This window comes from Rhincodon typus, chromosome 1, assembly GCF_021869965.1.
Source record: "Rhincodon typus isolate 14 chromosome 1, sRhiTyp1.1, whole genome shotgun sequence".
In the NCBI taxonomy this organism is placed as follows: Eukaryota; Metazoa; Chordata; class Chondrichthyes; order Orectolobiformes; family Rhincodontidae; genus Rhincodon; species Rhincodon typus.
The window spans coordinates 93766125-93790669 of record NC_063332.1 but is presented as its reverse complement, the minus strand read 5'-3'; the positions used below and the strand labels follow the sequence as shown (position 1 = coordinate 93790669).

At 41.0% G+C, this 24545-nt stretch overlaps 1 protein-coding gene across 1 annotated transcript in view; it reads right to left on the bottom strand.

The window, feature by feature from the left end:
• The window catches only part of LOC109934875 (protein sel-1 homolog 3), a 54135-nt gene extending 34407 nt beyond the window's left edge, over positions 1 to 19728 (bottom strand). Inside the window, exons 1-4 of the mRNA XM_048601810.1 lie at positions 19150 to 19728; positions 14443 to 15007; positions 8796 to 8922; positions 8176 to 8297 (exon numbers count right to left, since the gene is read on the bottom strand). Of these exons, the coding sequence (XP_048457767.1) occupies positions 8176 to 8297; positions 8796 to 8922; positions 14443 to 15007; positions 19150 to 19254 (919 nt within the window). The 5' untranslated portion in view covers positions 19255 to 19728. The remainder of the gene's footprint in view (positions 1 to 8175; positions 8298 to 8795; positions 8923 to 14442; positions 15008 to 19149) is intronic.
• Between the last annotated feature and the right edge of the window lie 4817 nt (positions 19729 to 24545).

Here is a 24545-nt window from a genome sequence, read left to right as displayed (position 1 = left end):
AAACACACAATGAAAAGAATCCATGGACTGTTCATATACTAGGGCCATCTTCCTACTGCCTCCAATTTTTCCAACTTTATTCTCCATCCAACCTAGGTTCCACAATAGAAATTTTCTTTCCTACATAGACTTATTAAATGCGGATCATTTTTGAAAAACTGTAGTGAGTCTTTCAATGAAATTAGGTAAAGCGTGGATAAGGGTAATGTGATTGATGCTGCGTGTATAGAGTTGCAAGAGGCATGTGGTAAAATGCTACATCACAGGCTTGTTACCAAAACTAAGGACCATGGGACTTTAGCGGTAATGGCAGTCTGGTACAAAATTGATTTGGGGCCAGAAAGCATAATTTGGTTCACAGCTTTTTGTTCAAACTGAAGGAAAATTCATACGCTGTTTCCCAGAGTCAACATTAGGCCCACTATTCTGTTTGATATATATTTATAGTCTGCACTTTATAGGACATTATTTCCTGGATTGCAGTTGATACAACATTTGGGACTGCAGTAAACAATGAGAAGAACTGTAATTAGATTTCAAGATGATTTCGATGGTGAAAAACACAGAGAAATCTTGGTTGAGATTTACCATATAAAAGTGTGAAGTGATTCCTTTTGGCAATAGAAAATACATGATACAATTCCAAAGATTTCAGAGAAACGAAGGGACCGTAGTGTATGCATACACAATTCTTTGAAGGTATCAGGGCAAGTTGAGCAAAGACATATAGGATTGTTGGTTTTATCAAGAGGCACAGAGACCAAAAGCAAGGAGGTTGTGCTTATAATTTGGCTCAGCTCCAGTTAGAGGTTCATGACAACGTTATCAATGATGAAAAACTGCAGTTACATGGCAAGACTAGAGATACAGCAGTGATTCTACACAGAGAAGGTTAATCAGAGAATTTATAGAAGTGTTCAAATTAATGACACATTTTGATTAAAAAATTAGGAGAAACAAATTCCAGTGTAAGGTGAGTTGGTAAAAAGGGGACACAGCAATTGACAAGTGAACCATATGTTAGAAATGATTACACTTTAGACTTAGAAAGGTTGGAGCTCTTCATATTTAATTTGACTTTTACTGCTGCCTGTTGTTTGTCCTTGAGGCAGGGTATGGTCCTTGACTTTCCAGTGCAGTCATGAATGTGGCTCCCTGGGAGACTCGCACAATTGATTTGGGGTGAATTCACTCTGAGCCCTTTAAACCAGTACGATCTATTATAGGGACCACAGTTGGTTCCATCGAAAAAACAGCGCAGTGATGATAAACCAAATTGCTCCTTCTGTATTCTACCATTTTGTGATTGTTCACCCAGTTCTTCAGGCCTCGATATGAAAAATCAAGGTTGCTATTTCAGTGCAGAACAAGAGTGTGCTGCATTATGACTGGTGCAATCTTTTGGATGAGACATTAAACCAAGGCTCCATCCACCCTCTCAGATGGACACAAACGATTGCATGTCAGTGTTTCTCAGGGGAGTTATCACTAATGTCTTGGCCAGTATTTATACAACGCCACTTAAGAATAAATTATCTGGTCATTATCGCATTTTGGTTTGTTGGAGCTTGCTGTGTGCAAATTAGCTGGCACAGATCCAACATTATAAAAGTGAATATGCTTCAAAATGATGACTGGCTGTTGTTATAACCCAGCTAGAAGGGGGAAACTGATTCCTTTCCTTCTCTTATTATGCCACTCATTGAAATTAAGAGGAAAGGTACTACTACTGATCATATATACAGCCATCTGTACGTTGCTTAGTGTCAGAAAAAAGTCAGTCAGGTTCCTTAAGTAATTATTTGTTAGTACTGAACTTAAACATTGTTAAAAGGAAATAAAAACTTTAAAGTTTTTTTTTGTCTTGCACACCAAGGATGAGAACACAAGAAACAAGTCAGTTTTTCGAGTCTGTTTTTTGCTTCCTAGTTTTGATGAGAGCAAGATAAAATGTTTGGCTTTTATGTTTCCTTTTAGCAATGTTGCTTTGGTAACAAATAAGAACAGGTTTATTGCAAACAAAACTTACTGAAGCAAATATAAAAAGATTATTAACAAAATGTATAAATTTTACAAAAATATACACTTTGCCTTCTTGAAAAACACACACATAATCTCCTCGTTTTGGGGAGAAATATAAAACTCTGCACCATGTTATCTTAAAAGCACTTTGATCAAGTAACAGTTAAACTCAGGGAATATAATTATCCACAGATGACGAAAATATTAGTTGGTACCCAATTTCATTTTGCATTTAAGCTATTGACATTGGAATGTCTTCCTGGATCAGTTATGGCTAGCTGAGAAAAACTGTCTCAGTTAGACAACGATATAGATACAGAATTCTCCTTGTGGTGGGTCCTGGCCTAGCCTCTCAGCGTCTCTCAGCCTGGTCTCTTGGGGTCTCTCAGTCTGTTCTCTCAGCGTCTCTCAGCCTGGTCTCTTGGGGTCTCTCAGTCTGGCCTCTCAGCGTCTCTCAGCCTGGTCACTTGGGGTCTCTCAGTCTGGTCTCTCAGCGTCTCTCAGCCTGGTCTCTTGGGGTCTCTCAGTCTGGTCTCTCAGCATTTCTTGGGGCCTCTCAGTCTGGTCTCTTAGCGTCTCTCAGCCTGGTCACTTGGGGTCTCTCAGTCTGGTCTCTCAGCGTCTCTCAGCCTGGTCTCTTGGGGTCTCTCAGTCTGGTCTCTCGGCGGCTCGAGATGGTTCCCAGCCTGGTCACTCAGCATCTCTCAGCCTTATATGTTGGTGGTATGTCGTTCGGTCTCGTGGTGGCTCATTGGCAGTGTCTCAGCTCAGTGTGTGAATGGATCCTGCCCGGGCATGTTCCTGAGGCATAGGGGGAGATTGGAGAGGTGGCAGTTTCAGCAGCAGCAGTGATGGTATCTGTGGTGGCGTCTTTGAGAACAGACAGCAGAGCGAGCTACACAGATAACTCATCAAAGACTGCTGAACTTTTAATTTATTCCTTTCTTTTCCTAGTTTAAACTACTAAAGACTTTAATGAAAACTATTACCTACTTATTTACTTTTCTACTGTTCTATGAAGTAGTGCTTAACTTTTTAACTCTTGTTTCTCTTACTACCTTGTACATACATTTTTTTGTACCTGGTATTTTTGTATCTAAGATGGCGTAGGTGTGGCAAAATTATACACTTTTCACTGTACTCCAGTATTTTTGCACTTGAATCCACAAGACAATAAAATCTAACATCTAAGATCTAAAAACCTTTAAGAACACTCCAATTATTCACACATTTTGATGGGAGATGTTTTAGAGAAAGACATTGTTCCTGAAGGCAAGTTATCTTGGATTTTGGGCAGAAACTTCCTAGTCATTGAACCATATAGGCAATGTGTGAGATGGTTAATGAGGAGGATCCCAACTCAAGTGCAAAAAGGGCATAAATTGTTGAACGGCAATGCATTAGTGTTGCAGCAAGAGGCCTCTTTGTGTGCATTAACATCTCATTATTCTCATTAAAAACTCAGCAGGTCTGGTTCTGAAACGGAATTCTGAGGAAGGGTCACTGGACTCGAAATATTAACTCTGCTTTCTCTCCACCGATGCTGCCAGACTTGCTGAGTTTTTCCAGCAATTTCTGATTCTGTTTCAACTGTTTACACTTCTCATTAACACCCCACCCAGAACTGATCTGACTGTAAGTTTATCATTGGCAATCTCTTTTTTTCCCTTTTTCTCTGGGCATTGCCTCCACATACTCTACTCACTGACTCCAACCTAAAACTGTCACCAGTATTGAATAGCAGTGCAGACTCAGTAGGCTAAATGGCCTAATTCTGCTTCTTTATCTTATGATCTTATATATTGAGATTGCTTGCAGTACTGTATTATACCTTAGCTGACCCGACTGATGCCATTTCATAGTGACTCACGCTCTCAAATTTGAGTCCACTCCAAGCCTTCTGACTTGCAACCCTTCCCTGTGCCTCACTGCTATTCCAGATCTTAGCCCTCCAGGGAGCCTCTACCCACCAGGCTTCAGATCACCTGCTGGAGCTACCATCCACCAGCATCTCCCAACAGGCTGCCTCCCCCTGCAGGACCTGCTGGACCACAATGGAGATGGCTCACAGGGCACGAGTTATTGACCAGCTCGGCAGCCTGCCCCCGCTCTCCTCTCCTCTTCTCTGCACCAATCTCTGCTTCTCTCTCCTGCAACCCTCCTACCCCCTTCCACACCGCTCCTCTGCTTCTCTCCTGACCTCTCCTGCACCCACGTCTTCTCTCCTTTCCTATTTTTGCCCTGCCTCCTTCTCCTCTTCCCCCTGCCCACTTCTTCCTAGTTACTCCTGGCACATGGGGCACTGCTGAGCTCAGCAGGCCCTGCCCCCAACACCTCCTTCCCCAAGCAGCACCCAGAATGCAGGCTGCCCCAGCCCTGTCTGCAGCCTACAACCAGGTAAACACCACAGGAGAGTCGCTGATCTTCACCTGGACCACAGTGGCCATCATCACAGCCTAGGCAAAATTCAGCTGCTCCCCTGTGCTTCCCCCACCAGCCATGAGCCATGATCTGTTGCAGAAACCTCAGAGCGCTGGCCAGCACTAGAGTAGGGGGGCGGTGTGCAGCCAGGAAAAGGAACAGCAAACAGCCCTGAGCCCTGAGTGCAAAGGCCCATCCTTTGCAGTTAACAGTCCACTTGGCTCTACTCTCCACTGTAAGTAGAATATTACACGTTTCTTGCACATTTGTGATTTTGCTTTAATAGTTATTTCATTTACCAATGTAAGAATTAGGAATTTAAAATACTCAGTTTCAATTTAGAGGAGACATGTATCATGCTTGAATCTTTTTTCTAAGGAATGCCTCCAGAACCTAACTCCAATTTTAACATGGATTCCAAAGGGAATTCATGCTTCTCTTAAAGTCGTTTCATTCAAGGTTGCAATTTTCAGGAACGCAGCCCTGACTTTAAATGAGCACACCATGTATATATTTGTGTCTAGTCAAGCAGACTACAAATTAATATTTTGTTTAACAGATCTTCACAATATTAAAGAACTTTGAGATTTTTGGTGGTTTTGGAAGGCTGTATATGAATGCAAACTTTTCAGTTTTTAATTCCTGCTAAAATCTATCACCCACCCCCATGATGTCTCTTAACAGATATGTACCTCCTCTTCCCCATCAATGTGAATTACTTCTTCTCAGTCCAAAACATCATTAATCTATCAGTTTCATCTGATCATGTTCTATCATGATCAGACACTGCTGTACCTATTTTCAAATGGTCTATTTCCAATCAGTCTATATTCTTGAGCTACTATCACGTCTTCAATTTCACCTCCATGTGTTAAGATCGAGATTTTGTGGAGTTCAGGTTGAGTAAGAAGGTCTTTGAAAATGGCAGTCTTAAAAAAATGTTTTTAAGATTCTTGCCCCATCCCCATTTCTGGCAGTTCTTCCCAGCACAGATTAATGGGACATGTAGCAAGTCCATACAGAGCATTTCTGCTCTTACTGGCTCCATTGCAGGTGTGAGCATTTCAATACCCCTTCAATTTGATGGAGTAAGACTTGTTGTTTAAGCTTCACGTGGTTTACGTTATCTCAGAAGAGATGTAAATTACAGTGGAAATATAGTGTCAATTTGGGAAGCAAAATCAATAATCATTCAACGCTCCCCTCCTGTGAAAACATTTCTTCTCTTACCTGCTCATAAAGCTGTCAATTAATTGTAGGCAATAAAAGTTCCATTGAGGAAACATTCTTGATTGAGAGAAGGGCAGGACTGGCAGCTTATTGGTCGAGAGAAGGACAGACTGGATGCTCATTGGTTGAGAGAAGGAAAGTGCAGGACTGGCAGCTCAACATTCCAGGATTTAGATGTTTCAGGCATGATAGAGGGGATTGTAAAAGGGGTGGGGAAATTTCATTACTGATTAAGGAGAACATCACAGCTGTACTAAGATAGGACATCTTGGAGGGCTCAACTAGCAAGGCCATAGGGGTAGAACTCAAGAATAAGAAAGGTGCAATCACTATGATGGGGGCTATACAATAGGCCTCCCAATAGCCTAAGGGCAAGTAACAGAACAGATACATAAGCAGATGGTGAAAAGATGTAGAAAAACATGAGTTGTTTGTAGTGGGTGATTATAACTTCCCCAATATTGACTGGGACTCCCTTACTGCCAGAGTCTTTGATGGGGCAGAATTTGTTAGGTGCATCCAGGAAGGTTTCTTGAAGCAATATATGGCTAGTCCAATTAGGCAAAGAGCTGTACTAGACTTTGTACTGGGGAATGAGCCTGGCAGGATGATCGAAGTTTCAGTGGGGAACATTTTGAAAACAGTGATCATAATACCGTAGGTTTTAAGTTATTAATGGATAAGGATAATTCCTGTCCTCGGGTGAAAGTTCTAAACTGGGGAAGGCTACTTACAACAGCATTAGGTAGGAACTAGAGAAATTAGACTGGGAGCTGCTGTTTGTGAGTAATTCCACATCTGACATGTGGAAGTATTTTAAAAGCCAGTTGATCATAGTTCAGCTCAGCATGTTTCTGTGAGGTTGAAAGATAAGGATGGCAAGATTTGGGAACCTTGGATGACAAGAGGTATTGAAAGTTTAGTCAAAAAGTAAAAGGAAATGTAGGTAACATTTAGGAAACTGAAATCAGACAAGGCCTTTGAGGAATATAAAAGAAACAGGAAAGAACATAAACAAAGAATTATGAGGCTAAAATAGGCCATGAAATGTCCTTGGCAAGTGGGTTAAGGAGAATCCCAAGGCATTTTACATATATTAGGAGCAGGGGGTTGGTAGGGAGAGGATAAGTCTACTCAAGGACAAGGGACAGAATTTATGTATGATGCCAGAGAAAGCAGGTGAGATCCTTACTGAGTACTTTGCATTGGCATTCACCAAGGAGAAGGACATGGATGATGGTAAGATTAGGGAGGGGTATGCTGATATGCTGGGGCAAATTGATCTTAAGGAGGAGGTGGGTTGGGTGTCTTGAAAAACTTTAAGGTAGATAAGTCCCCAGGGCCTGATGGGATCTATCCCAGAATACTGAGGGGAGCAAGGCAGGAGGCTGCTGGGACCTTGGCAGAGATCTTTGTATCCTCTTTAGCTACAGGTGAGATCTCAGAAGACTGGAGAAAAGCCAACGTTGTTCTTTTGTGCAGGATAATCCAGGAAATTAAAGGCAGTGAGCCTTACATTAGTGATAGAGAAATTATTGGAGAAAGTTCTTAGGGACAGTATTTATATGCATTTGGAAAAGAAAAGACTTATTAGGAATATTCAGCATGGGTTTATTTGGGAGATGTCTTGTCTCATAAACTTGGTTGAGTTTTTTGAGGAAGTGTCAACGATGATTGATGAAGATAGGGCAGTGGATGTTGTCTGTATAGACTTTACTAAAACATTTGATAAGGTCTTTCATGGTAGGCTGGTCCAGAAGATTAAGTCATATGGGATCCGTGGTGAGTTGTTAAGTTGGATACAAAATTAACTTGGCCATGGAAGACAGATGGTCGTTGTGGAGGGTGTTTTACTGACTGGAGGTCTATAATCAGCAGTGTTCCACAAGGATCAGCACTGAGACCTCTGTTGTTTGAACAATTGGCCAGACAATTGTTTTCCACCCATGCTTACCTCCCTGGTATCAAAATAGGGAGCATGGGTTCCTCCAGGTCAGAGATGGGATCACAGAATGTGGACAATTTATGACTTCATCGCCTTGATTAATATTCAACTCCGACCTAGAATGAGTTAATGTCATCCAGTACATGCCACTTCACTCACCACATCCTGTTTAGTTGTTCCAACCTAGGATTCAACAGGACCAAATCTGTACTGGTTAAAATTACCATAAGCTGTTCAAGCACAGAAACCATGGTAGGTGCAGCAATTGTAGTGGGCAATTCCTTCTAATCTTCTCCACAAGTAACTACTCTTTCCTCTACATATCATACCACTTTTCTTTTGTACTCTTTATCTGCAGCAACCTCCACTTGTTCCACTCCTACCTGTCCCTAAACAGATATGACGGTGCTTCCGATAACTTCCCCTCTCATTCTCTCACTGTTACCTACTCATCAAAGGGAAAACTCAAAGTAGCAATTTAATTCTATTACAGCACTGCGATTGCTTTGAATCAAGTGTATCTGGCAATTTCAGAACGTCACTGACGCATGGCTTACCATCTTGAGTTAGAAACAGCAATGGGGTGGCATAGATCTGTTTGTCATTGATGTGATGAAAGATCCCACAGAGAGGCCATTTACAATCATGAAGCACAAAAAGCCAGATGGACACAGTGAACCTATCCAATAAAATTAGAGGAAAAAAACCTGATTATATTACACAACAGGAACATTCTATGAATAATGTTAAGCAAAATATAGCCTAATCTGAGAAAAAAGATATCTCAAGGATATACAACTAATATTTATATAGCAACTTTGAAGTAATAAAACATCCCAAAGAGTTTTGCAGGAACATTACAAGACAAAATTAGACATGCAATTGATTAAGGCAATATTAGTGGTTTTGGCCATATGCTTGTTCAAGGAGGCAGATTTTAAGATATATCTTGCTGTATTTACTGTATTTGAAGCCTTATTATAAGTTTCCATTCAAATGATAAACCTTCTGCTATGTCTAATTAGTGAACCAAATCCACATTAGTTACCGAACTATTTTAAACTACAAAGATAGTTTGTGCTGTTCTCTGATGCAAGCAAATAGGAAGTGAGAATTATAAATCATAAGAATTAATGTCAAGGGTATAATTTTGGATATTCTGAGTTGTAGGACATACCTTGGATTATTAAGAAGATCTTTACTTGCCACTTCCATTTCAAAGTTAGTAAATTTTTTTAGTTTCCTTATTAGGCCAAAATTCAAACCAGATGATGCAAATGGAAAACGAAGTAGTTCAACAATATCTAGAAGAAATAAAGTTAATCAGCCCATATAAATGTGTCCAAAACACAGTAATCCTTTGACAGAAAGGAGCTCCAGTAAATCTATTCACAGGGAGAAAAATAACAATGAAAACAAATGTAGGCCCATTTTAGTCAGAGGTTATAATGGGGAACCAACTAAAGACATGCTTTAGTTCTTTTTTTCACAAAGAGGATACAAATGACATCCCAAAAATATCAGGGAACACCGAGTCTAGTGAGAGGAAGGAACTGAAGGAAATCAATATTCATAATATCTCAATGATTTAGTTGAGGGAACTAAATGTAATATCTCCAGGTTTGCAGATTTCACAATGGGAAATTGATGGGATTATACCAGCGCCTGGTAATCTACAACCCAGAGTACTTAAGAAAGTGGCCTAGAATTAGTGAATGCATTGATGGTCATTTTTCAAGATTCTATAGACTCTGGAACAATTCCTGTGGATTGGAGGGTAGCTAATGTAACTCGCTATTTAAAAAAGAAAATAGTGAAAAATCAGGTATTTATAGACTGGTTAGGCTGACATCAGTAGTAAGGAAAATGCTATAGTCTGTTGTAAAAGATTTAATAGCAGAGCACTTGGAAAACAGTGACAGAATCAGTAACAGCCAGCACGGATTTACAAAATTCTTGACAAATCCAATGGAATTTTTTGATGATGTAACTAGTAGAATTGATAAGGGGAAGCTCAGGGATGTGGTTTATTTAGACTTTCAGAAGGCTTTCAATCAGGTCCCACATATAACATCAGCATGTAAAATTGAAATGCACAGGATTGGGGTAATGTGCTGACATGATCAGAGAACTGGCCGACAGACAGGAGACAAAGATTAGGAATAAATGGGCATTTTTCTGATGGCAGGGAGTGTAATTGGGTTCCACAGGGATCAGTGCTTAGACACCAGCTATTCATGATATATATGAATGATTTGGACAAGGGAAGGGTGAGCTGGGAGGAGGATGCAGAGGTGTGTCAGTGTGATTTGAACAGGTTGAGTGAATGGGCAAGTGCTGGCAGATAACAATGTGGATTAATGTGTGATTGTCCACTTCAGCAGCAAAACAGAAAGGCAAATTATTATCTGAATAGTGATAAATTGAGAAAGGGAGGTGCAATGAGACCTAGGTGTCCTTGTACACCAGTCACTGAAAGTAAGCATGCAGGTAGCGAAGAAGGCAAATGATATGTTGGCCTTAATACTGTAAGGATTTCAGAATGAATGAGTGAATGAATGATTTGTTGTCACATATATCTTGAAGTTACAGTGAAAAGTGTTTTGTCTCCACAATCTGGCACCATTCTGAGATATAATAAGGGTAAAAGAAAATTACCTGGAGTCATAGGGATGTACAGCATGAAAACAGACCCTTCCGTCAATCTCGTCCATGCCGACCAGATATCCTAAATTAATCTAGTCCCATTTACCAGCATTTGGCCCATATCCCTCTAAACCCTTCCTATTCATATACCCATCCAGATGCCTTTTAAATGTTGTAAGTGTACCAGCCTCCACCAATTCTTCTGGCAGCTCATTCCATACATGCACCACCCTCTGCATGAGCAAGGTGCCCCTTAGATCCCTTTTAAATCTTTCCCCTCTCACCTTAAACTCTTGGGCTCCCCTCCCCGGGGAAAAGACCTTGACTACTCACCCTAACTATGCACCTCATGATTTTATGCATGTCTATAAGGTCACCCCTCAGCCTTTGATGCTCCAGGGAAAATAGTCCCAGCCTCTTCAGCCTCTCCCTACAGCTCAAACCCTCCAACCCTGGCAATATCCTTGTAAATCTTTTCTGAACCCTTTCAAGTTTTACAACATCCTTCCTATAGCAGAGAGACCAGAATTGAACGCAGTATTCGAAAAGTGGCCGAAACAATGTCCTACACAGTCACAACATGACCTCCTAACTGAATGCACTGACCAATAAAGACAAGCATACCAAATGCCTTCTTCATTATCCTATCTACCTGCAACTCCACTTTCAAGGAACTATGAACCTGCACTCTAAGGTCTCTTTGTTCAGCAACACTCCCCAGGACCTTACCATTAAGTGTATAAGTCCTGCCCTGATTTGCCTTTCCAAACCGCAGCACCTGACATTTATCTAAAATAAACTCCATCTGCCACTCCTTGGGCCATCTGATCAAGGTCCCATTGTACTCTGAGGTAACCTTCTTCACTGCTCACTACACCCCAATTTTGGTGTCATCTGCAAACTTTCTAACCATACCCCCATGTTCACATACAAATCATTTATATAAATGAGTTCATCTATTTTTCACGTTGGGGTCTCAAGCATGGCTTCAGGGCTTCTGCAAGATCTCTGAAAGGTGTTCTGTCCTCAAGGAGACCCTTTCTGGGAACAGCAATGATGACACCAATACCCCAGGATACCCCAGCTCAGCTGCTGCCACCCCTCACCAACACCACCAAGAGTACAGGACCCAGTCCTACTGCCGCCTGGAGTCCCTACTTCGGGCACCCCACTGCCAAGAATCCAGGCTCAGGGCCTAGATTCAGGAGATTCCCAGCTGCAGGAGCAGGGATGTCTTGCTGCAATTGTACAGAGCCTTGTTGAGACAACACCAGGAATACCGTATGCAGTTTTGATCTCCTTATCTGATAAAGGATTTTCTGGCTATGGAGAAAGTGAAATAAAGATTTACCAGGCTGCTTCCTGGGATGGCAAGACTAACGTATGTTTGGTTTGGACTATATTCTTTCGAATTTAGAAAAATGAAGGGGAATCTCACAGAAACCTATAAGGTTCTAGTATGACTACACAGGGTGATCACAGGAAGGATGCTCCCGATGACTGGGTAAGCCAGAACCAGGGGCCACATTGTAAGGATATGGGTAGACCATTCAGGTCTAAAATCAGGAGAAATTTCTTCACAATGATGAGCCTGTGGAATTCTCTGCTGCAAAAAGTGGTTGAGTCAAAACATTGAATGTTTTCAAGAAGGAATTTGATATATCTCTTAGGCTAAAGGGATCAAAGGATATGGATAGAAAGCAGGAACTAGGGAGTGAATGATCAGCCATGATTAAATTGAATGGCTGACCAGGCTCAAAGGAGCAAGTGGCTTACTCCTGTTCCTATTTTCTATGTTTCTAATGCCATAAGTAGGGGGCATGCCAGGGCGCTGGAATGGGTTGTTCAGTGGTAGAATGCTCATTTATAATATTTAAAAGGCATCTGGATGGGTACATGAATAGGAAGGATTTAGAGGGATATGGGCCAAATGCTGGCACAAGGAACTAGATTAGTTTAGGATTTCTGTTCGACATGAACAAGTTGGACCAAAGGGTCTGTTTCTGTGCAGTACAGCTGAAGGACTCTATGAGGTCTTCCCCCACAATTCCCTAGTTGGAGTTTCAGCACGAGAAGGAAGCAATTCAATGGATGACCGCTTCCCTTATCCGAAGAAGCTGGAATCAAAAGATTTGGACTGAAATACAGAGCTCAATCTGAAGATCATTGCTGCTCCTTGGAAGATATGCCCCAAAATTGTCATTGGTTTAGCCTGTTAATTCACCTCATACAACAAATTAGTGCAAAGGAAAGAACACCACTCCAACTGATTTTGAAGAATGCTACTGTATGAACCCAGTTGATGTTACCAATGGACATATCAGATCTCAGACTGAAATCCAGATCTCAGTGTGAAATCCATCTGGATAAATCTTTTCTTTTATTGTTTAACATGATGATATTTCACTGAAGCACAAAACTGCAATGCTATGCAGCAGATTTGGTTTTAACAATAAACTGAAGCTTATAATGCAACAGATATGAAGATAATATAGAGTAAATCAAGCTATTTACACATCACACAACTTGAAACATTTCAAAGCACATCGTGAAATAAAAATACTATTCATTCCAAAACCATTGCAGTGCTCAAATATCAGAGAGTGTTCCCTATTCTATCATATCCATAGGTTTGAATTTACTGTTATTTTCAATTTCTGGTCTTGGGGCCTTGAAAGCCTTTTCCTTGATCCGTCACATAACTGAGCTTAAATATTTTTGGCTTCAAATAACCAAAAGCAGGTTTCTAACCAAACACATCTGATCTGAATTTTTCAAACTAAAACCATTGCTCTGAGGTAACGTGTATTTTTTTAGTATTTACACTCTTTGACTGTAAAACTCTCACATTGCAAACAAATTTCCATTATCACTCCAGAAGCTGCTCTCTCTCACACGCTAGTTTAAAAATCATGGATCCAGAAAGTCTGAAAAATTAATTATTAAACCTTCTCATGCGCATAATTTAAAATCAACATGCCACTAATTCAAAATCCAATCTCTAAAATAAATGACAAACCCTACATCAAACTACAAGTAAGTAACTTCACAGCCTACAATTGATACAAGTCTGAATGGCTTTTAAAAAAAAAGTTTCTAGTTTGGGGCAAGATTTTATTGAAAGCACAATGGAGAAAGAAAGACGTGTGAACATTGATGGTATATCACATCATGCTACAATAGGCCTCAGTAGTTCACACAGTGAACTATATTTGAACTTCAGTGACATGCACACAGGCAAATCCAGTAAAATAGGTTCCCATATAAACTTTAACCTGAAACAGGATAAAATCTGAGAAAGCAATGGCTGAAGTGGGGAGAGGTATCATATCTTACATTCACCGAATCTAGAAAATAATAACTGTGCACAAATTCTAAAACAGTTTGCAATCTACCACACTGAACAAGCATTACAAAACAGCAAAAATAAGAATCTGAATCTTTCTACAAGTTGAGGTTTTCTTGGGTTCTTCGAACTCAATTTGAAAAATTGGAATATTTTGATTGAAACAGGATGTCTAAATATTTTTTGAATGGTATAACATTGTCAACTTTATAAAATAGGATTCATTTCATTAGATCCTTTCTGACTTTGGTATTATTGTAAAGTTGGAGTCAATGTTTATCTTTGTCACCTGGACAATGTCCTAGTGGAATGAAAATCACATGGATTCTATAACAGACAGATGACCAATTCATTAGATTACCATCCACGGAGTGAAGACATAAATTCCACCTGATGCATACAATAAAAATAAAACATTTGTCAATGCTTCTTTCATACATGATTTTCTTATATGGGTAATGCAAAGCTGAGAATTAAAGCAGGAAGAACAATCAGCAAAAATATGACCTAAATAATAGGTTGGCACATCCAAAACATTTTAAATGATTTTGAAATTTTTAAAATTACTTTGATTAAATTGGACTTCTTGGGAAATATTCAAGATTTTATAACTGCTTATATAACTATATTTCTAGAAAAGTTTATTGAAGCTGAGTACATCTCTGCATTAAAGAGAACCCAAAGAAACACATGAGCAAAATGATTATTTTCTTGTGTGGAAGAAACATGACCCAAAGAAATGGGTTCAGAGCAGATCACTTTTAAGTAGCACAAGCATGCTCTCTATATTTACATATAGTTAAATAAAGTAAGTGAGAAAAAATGGTCATACCACTGTCAAGCAAACACTGGAGTACTTTCCTTTCTTTAATTGCCCGTATCTTCTCTGTGTCCCACTGAAGGCATTCTTTATGATCTTTATAAGGCCTTTCAAAAGGACTTAATGTCTTCAGAAACTTGTAGGTTCTTGTTGTAGCTTGTTCATAAACAAACAGATTGTGACTCTCACGAGCTCCAAAACCATTATTTATAATCCAAGCTCTTAACATTACATAGCTGATGACAATAGAATGTCGAAGCACATAATCAGGTCTGTATAACATGATGTTTGGAAATTTCACCCACAGAGTCCGAATTCTCAAGGTGTTAAGACGTTTCTCACATTTCCATCTTTTCCTGGAAATGACGGTTCCACTTTTAACATCAGTTGAAACTATCACCTCGAAATGAATAGTACTTGGCTCAGAGCACAAATATTCAATGGAAAGTTTGTAGTCAGCTACTACCATGTCAGTTGCATTAGTAAATCTAATGAGATCTTTTTGCTGTCTGTCTGTTGAAGATTTCAAAATGGAGGTTGTTTGTGTCGTAATTGCACTGTGTAAAGATGCTGGCATCTGGAAAAAAAATAAGCAAATTTCTATCAAGTTCATCACCTGAACAACATTAATATTGTGTAACATTTTTATATCAAGTCTTAGCATTTTTGATCTTTGAAAACACATATATCAACTGAAATGGCCCTTCAGTATTTTCTAATCAGCTAGCCAGATGAATCAGTACAACAAAATAAGAAAAATACAACAAAATAAAACTTAAAAGCAGGCAAATGTTAATGTTGTCATCAATGCTGCACTGTAACAAACAAAATCTGAAGCAGGGATTTGTACATTTTACTCAGATAAATTTAGATTGAATGTATGAATTTCACAACCTCCAATTATGTTCTCTGGATTACGATGAGCATTGGCATTGCCACAATCTAACTGACACTGCTGAAATGTTTCCGGTAGGGAAAAAATATTCACCTGCTGTGCTCTGCAGTGACAAGACAGCAGCTTACATTAGACTCTGCGTTGTGTAATATGACAGGATTGAATAATAACCTTGAAGTTAAGGCACTTCTAGATAGTAGTAATCACAATATGATCGAACATTATTCAGTCTGAAAACGAGAAAATTTGGTTTATGACTACTATTCAAACTTAAATAACAAAAACTACATGGGCATGAAAGCTGAGTTAACTGAAGTGAACTAGGACAGTAGGCTACAGTATAGATTATTAGGTGCACCACGGCAGAAGTGATATTTAAGGGTATATTTCAAAATAAGTATGTATAAGTACTAAATATGCTTACAGTAAGGAAACATTCTAAAGGGTGGGTCCCTATCTATGGTCAATTAAAGAAGTTAAGGAAAGCAATAAGCTTAAGGAAAATGCTTACAACTGAACAAATATCAGTGGCATGTCAGGTGATTGATCAGAATGTAAAGAATGATAAAGCATTTGTAAAAGAATAGTGGGGAGGATCAATAGAAATGTAGAGTATAGGAGCAGGAATAGACCATTCAAGCCTTTTAGCCTGCTCCGTCATTCAACTGTGATCTTGGCTGGTCATCCAATTCAAGGCCCTGTTCTTGCTTTCTCCCCATATCCTTTTGATCCCTTTAGTCGAAAGAACAACACCTACACTCTTTTTGACAGTCTTCAATATTTTGACCTCAACAGTTTCTAATGTCAGAGAATTCCATAGGTTCACCATTTTCAGTGAAGAAATATCTCCTTATCTCTGTCTTAAAAGGCCTTTACCTTTAGAAAGTGATCCCTGGTTGCAGACTCCACAGTCACTGAGAATCTCCTTCCTGCATCTATCCAGTCTAACCCAGTTAGAATTTTATCCATTCCTCATTCAACTAAACTCTAGTGAAAACAGTTCTAACTAATCCAGTCTCTCCCAGTACATCAGTCCTGCCATTTCAGGGATCAGTCTGTTAAACCCTCTTTGCACTCCCTCAATAGTCAGAACATTAGTTCCAAAAACAAAGGTTACTGGACCTGAAATGTTAACTCTGCTTTCTCTCCATAGGTACTGCAAGACCTGCTGAACAGTTCCAGCAATTTTTGTTTTTGTTTCTGATTTCCAGCATCCGCAGTTCTTTGCTCTTTTAATGTAGAGAGTCAGTCTTTTGGGGGGCTGAAGTTCAGTTGAATAGAATGAAACCCTACAGTGTGGAAACAGGCCATTCAGCCCAACAAGTCCACACCAACCCTCCAAAGAGAATCCCACCCAGACTTGCCCCCTTACCCTATCCCTGTAACTCTGCATGTCCCATGGCCAATCCACCTAACCTGCACATCTTTGGGCTGTGGGAGGAAACTGGAGCACCTAGAGGAAACCCACACAGACACAGGGAGAATGTGCAGACTCCACACAGATTGTTGCCCAAGGCTTGAATTGAACCTGGGTACCTGGCACTGTGAGGCAGCACTGCTAACCACTGAGCTATCATGGTTCTCTGTGGGGTAGTTTCAAATTTTTTTTTTCTGAATGTACCTTTTAAGTACCATTTTTTCCTTGCTCTGAAACTTGATATTTCATGTGCTCTTCAAGACTGAAACGTCCATGTTTCTCCAGTATGTCCTTATAACTAAGTGCTTTGATGTTAGGAATCAGCCTTACAACTTTCCTCTGCACTGCCTTCCTACCCAGAAAGTTACACTTGTGTCTTGGCAAATTGAAATGAACAGGAAAGTGAATTTGTCATGATTGAATAATCCCACAGAATCTTGTTAATGAACACCTGAACAGGATGCTTAACATTTCATCTGATGAGTAACATTTCTGAAGATTCATCACTTCCTTAGTACTGTACTGACAGCTGGATCATGTGTTCAAGAGCTTGCACATGCAAATCATGCCAGAAAATGGACAGGCCGTTACTGTCGCTGCTCCTTTCAACAATAGGCACAAAGATAAATCTGACATCAATCGCAAGTAAAATTGGAGCAGCGACATTGTAGGATTAAATTATTAGAAAGTCATAAATTATTAAAGAAAACTTGAAGATTTGTTTAAAAAGTGACCAATTTGATACTTGGCAAATTTGATGTGTTCCTTAAGAAAATAATAGGGAAAATAATTTCAGTGTAAGGGATGATTTCAAAAGATGTTTGTTAAAATTAAGGAACTTAATACTAAAAAGGAATATAAAAGAGACAACATCCAGGCGTGGGCTGATGTAGCAAGTAACATTCACTCCACACAAGTGCCAGCCGATGACCATCTCCAACAAGACAGGATCCAACCATCACCCCCTTGACATTCAATGGCATCCCTGTCACTGAATCCCATACTATCAACATCCTGGAAGATACCACTAAGCAGACTCTGAACTGGAGTAGCCACATAAATACAGCTACAACAGAAGGTCAGAGATTGGGAATTCTCAAGCAAGTAACTCAGCTCCTGGTTTGCCAAAGATTATTCACCATCCAAATGGCATAAATCAGGAATGTGATGGCATACTTTCGACTTGCTTGGATGAGTGCAACACCAACAACACTCAAACTCCACAGCAGCATGAAGTAGCTAGTTTGTTGGTCATCCCATCGATCACCATAAACAATCAATCCCTCCAACACCACGCAATGGTGTACTGTATATTAAGATGCACTGCAATAACTCACCAACTTCCTTTCACAGGGCTGTCCAAACCCATAATCTCTACCATCTGCAATGGCAACGGATGCTCGGGAACAATGCAAGTTACCCTTCAAGCCACACATTATCCTCACCTGGTATCGTATCCTTGTTCCTTAACCATTACAAAGTCAAAATATTGGAATTCGCTTCCACACATTGGAACAACATATAAATTCCGAGCAAGAGTAGGCAGACCACTCCTCAAGACTACTACTGTATACATTACAATCACGGCTGATTTGGTGACTCCACATTACTGTCTAACCCTGGATAACCTTTCACCTCTTGTTAAGTCAAAAACAATGTTATCTGTAATTTTTCTTGTTGCTGCGTGGCTTTCCAAGGTCAATACGCTAAAGTCGTGCATCTATATGTGTTCAACATGCGCAGAACTTCCCAACGGCTGCACAGCTCCAGTTTAGAGAGAAGATGGTCAAGAAACTAGTTCCGCTTGAAAAGTATTCAAAGACTCTGGCTTCTATTGCTGTTTCAATCTCATCCCAGCAGTTCTGAGGTGGGGGGTGGGGGTACCTATATCACACGTAAGGCAACTCACCAGCACCTTCTCCAGGGCGATTAGGGATGGGCGTCCCGACTGGCCGCCAGCCAGCGACTGTGAAAGAAATAAAACTATCCCATAGGGACAAATCCAGGGAATGGCCAGCGGCTGCTCCTATGGTCCAGCAGCCGCTAAGGCTCGGAGTTGCCAGAATGAGCTGCCGTTCTAGTCAAAAGCAATAACGTTTTCAAAGTTCTTTTTTGTTTGCAGCGAGACTGATAGCGCAAACTGGGAAATACTCAACAGGTGTCAGCAACAAGTGAACAGCGCGGAGAAGCTGGAGCAGCAGGAGTGACCTCTGAATTGGTGTGTGTAACTGGGCATGTATGGATGTAGAAGTTGCTGTAAATTTCAGAGGGGTAATGACAGAGAACAGGGCTATTTCACTGTTCTTCTTACCGCAATTTCCAGACCAATTAATTGGATATACATCAGAACCGTGAAAAGAGTACGCTTTGGACAGTACGTCTCCAATCCCTGTTGAATATCACTTACCAGGATCATCAACCACCCCAGACAGAGCTGCCAGTGGAATTGGCTCATCTTCTTGTGGGGGGATATCAGAAACAATCTGGACACCATCCCCACTTCCATCAACATGCAGTTTCCATTTAGATTTATATCCTCGAGTTAATCGCGATGATGTTCATACTGGGTAAACAGGAGTTATGTAACTCGCAGTTTAAAACTTGGAATTGAATACAAACCAATTCACAGACAAAAGTCGTTCAATAAATCCTGATCTGGGTTGAGTGAAGCAGGCTGCTGGGGGCAAACAGGCTGGGCTGGGGAAATCTGGGGCAGACGTGGAGCCTCCGCAGATACTTCCGGGAACGGCACCGCTCATGGGAGAGGCGTCCAGGGAGCAACCCAGGAAGATCGAGCCGCAGCCTGGGGCAGAAAGTGGTGTGCGGCCGCCTCTGAAATAGCAAGGTGTTTACGGTCCACTGCCCGAGTCAGCCTGTGTAGTTTTATAACATGCTCCTTCTCCGACCGCTAATGAACCAAGGCCTGTCTCGACTTATTTTGAAGAAGTAAAATGTGAAATGCTCTGCCCGAGATGTAAATAGGTGTCACCAGGATTAAGGAACTGGTTAACTGTGGTGCCATTTCCTGTGTATACAATTAGTTCTGCCCCACATAACTTTTCATTCATCACCTGCCACGTCGCTCTAAATAAACCCACAAACAGGATCAAGAGATGTTTGTTTTCACTCTGTCATCACCCGCGACACTAACCGCTCTGGGAACTCATTGCAATTTCCCATTAGAAGCTCAGCTTTCTCTTAGTGAGCCAACATGCATTCAAAATAGCAAACTGACAGTAACATTGTGTGCTCCACGATTATAATTAACAAAGTGGCATTATCGGTGTTTCTTTTTTATTCAACAAACGAATCCAGAAGACACGGTTCTTAAAATACTTATGTTTTGTTTAAATCAATTCTTCCTGCGATAAATTTATGGGAGCAAGAATTGACAAATATAACGAAAATGTTGATCCAATATTGGCCTGTAAAGCTTGTCTTTGAAATTTTGTTTTTGAAACGGGCTACTAGAAATAAATGTTCAGTGCCCATTTCAATATAAACAAAAATAACCGCTGCTCACCAAAAGCCCACAACTAACTCAGGAGTCAATTTCAGATTCCCCCAATCGAGAGTTTACCATCCAAGAAGTCAGCATTTTTGTTCACATGAATCCTTAACCAAAAATAAACAGGCCAGGCATTTAAGTTTTCAAAGGGCAAAATTCTTCAGATGCTGGAAATTCGAAATAAAACATAAGACACTGGAAATACTCAGCAGGTCTGTCAGCATTAATTTCAAGTAAGCTATGTACCAACAACCTCCCCTCCACAATGTCTGAAGAGGGAATGTTCTCTGATGATTACACGGTGTTCAGTTCTATTCCCACTGCTTTGAAAATGAAGCAGTCCTTATTTGCATGCAAGCCCAAGACCACATTGGACTGTTTGTTGTACCAGCTAAGTGCTAGGTTATGATGATCATCAACAAGAATCAATCATGCCATCTTCCCTTTATGTTTAACAGTATTACCATAACCAAAACCACCACCACCACCACATCACTATTGGCCAGAAATGTAAAGGGATCTGTCAAATAAATACCATGACTACTACAGCAGGTCACAAACTAGGAATCATGCATGGATTAACTCACCTCCTGACTTTCTAAGGACTTTTCACCATCTGCAAAGCACAATGTTTCCTATTTAATTTGATCAGTGCAGCTCCAACAACACAGAGAAAGCTTGACATCATTCAGCAGAATTGAGACCACTTGATTGAGGGAGGGGTGAGGTAGTAATGTCCTTTCTTGTTGTTTTTCACAATACTTCTTGTATCACATTCAGCTAATTAAAAACTGAACTCTGATCCACTTGCATAGCCGTCATGTCAAATTAATTTATTAATTTTTTAATCTTTTATGTGTATTCATACACAGGATATTGGCACCACTCACAAGGTCAGAATTTATTGCTCATCCCCATTTGCCCTTGAAAAAATGACCTTCTTGAACTGCTGCAGTCCATGTGGGATTGAAACACCCACAGTGCTGTTGATTGGAATTTCAGGATTTTGACCCAGGGACAGTGAAGACATAATGATGTAGTTCCAAGTCAGGATGTGGTGTGGTTTGAAGACAATTTGCAGTTAGTGGCATTCTCAAGAACCTACTACCTTTCGCCTTCAAGATGGTAGACATCACAGATTTGGAAAGTGCTGGCAAAGGAGCCATGATGAGTTGCTGCATTATATCTCCCAGAAATGGTCTCAGTTATTGTGGGTCACACCTCCACTGCTCCTCCTGCATATGGAATCTGCCAGTATGCCACTAAGACTACTGCCAACTTCAAGTTGATTTCTGGATAAGTCATTGTTTATTCACAATCAACTCTCTCCATCTCCCTGACTACCTATATTTCCACTGCACATGCTCCCGCTGTATGCATGTGCATATTCTGTCCTTTGAATTAGGGAGGGTTTTTGCAGCTAACCACACAGGCATCAGTGGTGGAAAGATGAGATTCCTCAAGAGGCTAGAATTTAGGAGAATTGATATATTGGAGGGCTGTGGAGCTGGAGGAGATAACAGAGATAGGGAGGTCAAGGCCATGGAGGGATTTTAATATGGAAATGTTGCTTAATTGGGAACCAGTATATGTCAACAAGCAGAGGAGTGATAGCCGAAATGGACTCAATGTGTATTAGGACATGAAGGATAAGTGGGTAGAAAATGGGAAATCATTCAGGAGTGTTATAGAATAGTCTGAGCCTAGTAGATCACCCAGTGCAGACCCATCCTTACTCTGTGGAAGTGAACATCAAAGATTTGTAAATATCTAACACAGAGTATGCCTGTCGCCACATCTTGCTAGATCAAGCTAGCACTTTTGGGCTTCTGCTGAAACTCTTCCACTCTCAAATGTAACCTTAAAGCCCTCAAGTATCTTTGTATTGTCATTAATTAATTGATGTTTTAGTCTGATTCCACCCTCTTTCATCATTCCACAGGAATTAAAACTTCAAGTTTGAATCTTGTCCATCAGGTTTCTACCTTTGATAAAGTACAACTGGCATCCCGTAAGGCTAATGGTGCCAAATTCCTCTTGTTGCCACCCACCCTACCAGCATGCTTTGACACAGTTAACTACAGCATACTCTTCCAATATCCCTCTCCTCTATTTACCTCCATGGGTCTGTTCTTGGTTGGTTTCATTCTCATCTACCTAATCATAACCAGGCATCTCCAGGAATGACTTCTCTTCCTCCCATTATACTGTTGCCTTTGGAATCTTCCAAGGATTTATCCTCAACCTCATACTCCTCCTTGTCTACATGCTGCCTTTATGGAGATATCATCCAGAAGACATGATGTCAGCTTCCATATGTGCACACAGCTCCACCTCTGCATTACCTCCCTCGACCCATTCAGGTCTGTTTACTGTCAAATTGCTGACATAGAACCCAGATAGAATCCTCCATGTGGACATGGAATGATGTGAAAGACTGAAGCTGTTACTTCCAATCCGCACTACAAACTCAAAAGTCTTGTCACTGACTAGTCACAGTCTCAGACTGACTCAGATTATTTGCAATCATGGTGTTCTTTTTGACTGCTGGGTCCACCTAAGACCATAAGACATAGGAGCAGAAACTAAGCCATTTGGCTCATCGAGTCTGCTCCGCCATTCAGTCATGGCTGATAGGGTTCTCAACACCATTCTCCTGCCTTCTCCCTGTAACCCTTGATCCCCTTGACAATCAAGAACCTATCTGTGTCCATCTTAAATGTATTCAATGATCTGGCCTCCACAACCTTCTCTGGCAGTGAATTCCATAGATTCACCACTCTTTAGCTGAAGAAGTTTCTCCTATCTCCACTCTAAAAGGTCCTCCCTTTGCTCTAAGGCTGTGCCCTCGGGTCCTAGTCTTTCCCACCAAATGAAGCATCTTCCCAACATCCATTATGTCCAGGCCATTCAGTATTCTGTAAGTTTAAGTTAGATCCCCCCTCATCTTTCTAAACCCCATCGAGTATAGACCCAGAGTCCTCAAACGATCCTCAGATGTTAAACTTTTCATTCCTGGCACCATTCTCATGAACCTCCACTGAACCCATTCCAGGGTTTCCTGAGATATGGGGCCCAAAACAGCGCACAATACTCCAAATGTGGCCTGACCAGAGCCTTGTAGAGCCTCAGAAGTAAATCCCTTCTTTTATATTCAAGTCCTCTCAAAATAAATGCCAAAGATGCATTTGGCTTCCAAACTACTGACTCAATCTGCAAATTTAGTTTGAGAGAATCCTGGACTAGAACTCCCAAGTCTCTTTGCACTTCAGACTTCTGAATTTTCTCCCCATTCAGAAAATAGCCCGTGCCTCTATTCTGAGATAGTAGGAACTGCAGATGCTGGAAAATCTGTGATAACAAGGTGTAGAGCTGGATGAACACAGCAGGCCAAGGAGCATCATAGGAGCAGGAAGGCTGACGTTTCGGGCCTAGACCCTTCATCAGAAATGGGGGAGGGGAAGGGGGTTCTGAAATAAATAGGGAGAGAAGGGGAGGCGGATAGAAGATGGATAGAGGAGAAGATAGGTGGAGAGGAAACAGACAGGTCAAAGAGGCGGGGATAGGGCCAGTAAAGGTGAGTGTAGGGGGGGAGGTAGGGAGGAGATAGGTCAGTCCAGGGAGGACAGACAGGTCAAGGGGGCGGGATGAGGTTAGTAGGTAGGAAATGGGGGTGCGGCTTGAGGTGGAAGGAGGGGATAGTTGGGAGGAAGAACAGGTTAGGGAGGCGGGGACGAGCTGGGCTGGTTTTGGGATGCGGTAGGGGGAGGGGAGATTTTGAAGCTTGTGAAATCCACATTGATACCATTGGGCTGCAGGATTCCCAAGCGGAATATGAGTTGCTGTTCCTGCAACCTTCGGGTGGCATCGTTGTGGCACTGCAGGAGGCCCAGGATGGACATGTCATCTAAGGAATGGGAGGGGGAGTTGAAATGGTTCACGACTGGGAGATGCAGTTGTTTATTGCAAACCGAGTGTAGGTGTTCTGCAAAGCGGTCCCCAAGCCTCCGCTTGGTTTCCCCGATGTAGAGGAGGCCACAATGGGTACAGCGGATGCAGTATACCACATTAGCAGATGTGCAGGTGAACAGTGTTCTCTGGTTCTGGACTGAACCACAAACATCCTTTATAAGGAAACATGCTTTCCACCTTCACCTTGTCAAGACCATTCAGGATCTTATACACCTCAATCCAGTCACCCTGATTCTTCCAATCTCCAGTGGAAACAAGCCCAATCTGTCCAGCCTGTCCTCAAAAGGTGAGTCACTCATTCTAGTTAACAATCTAATTAACCT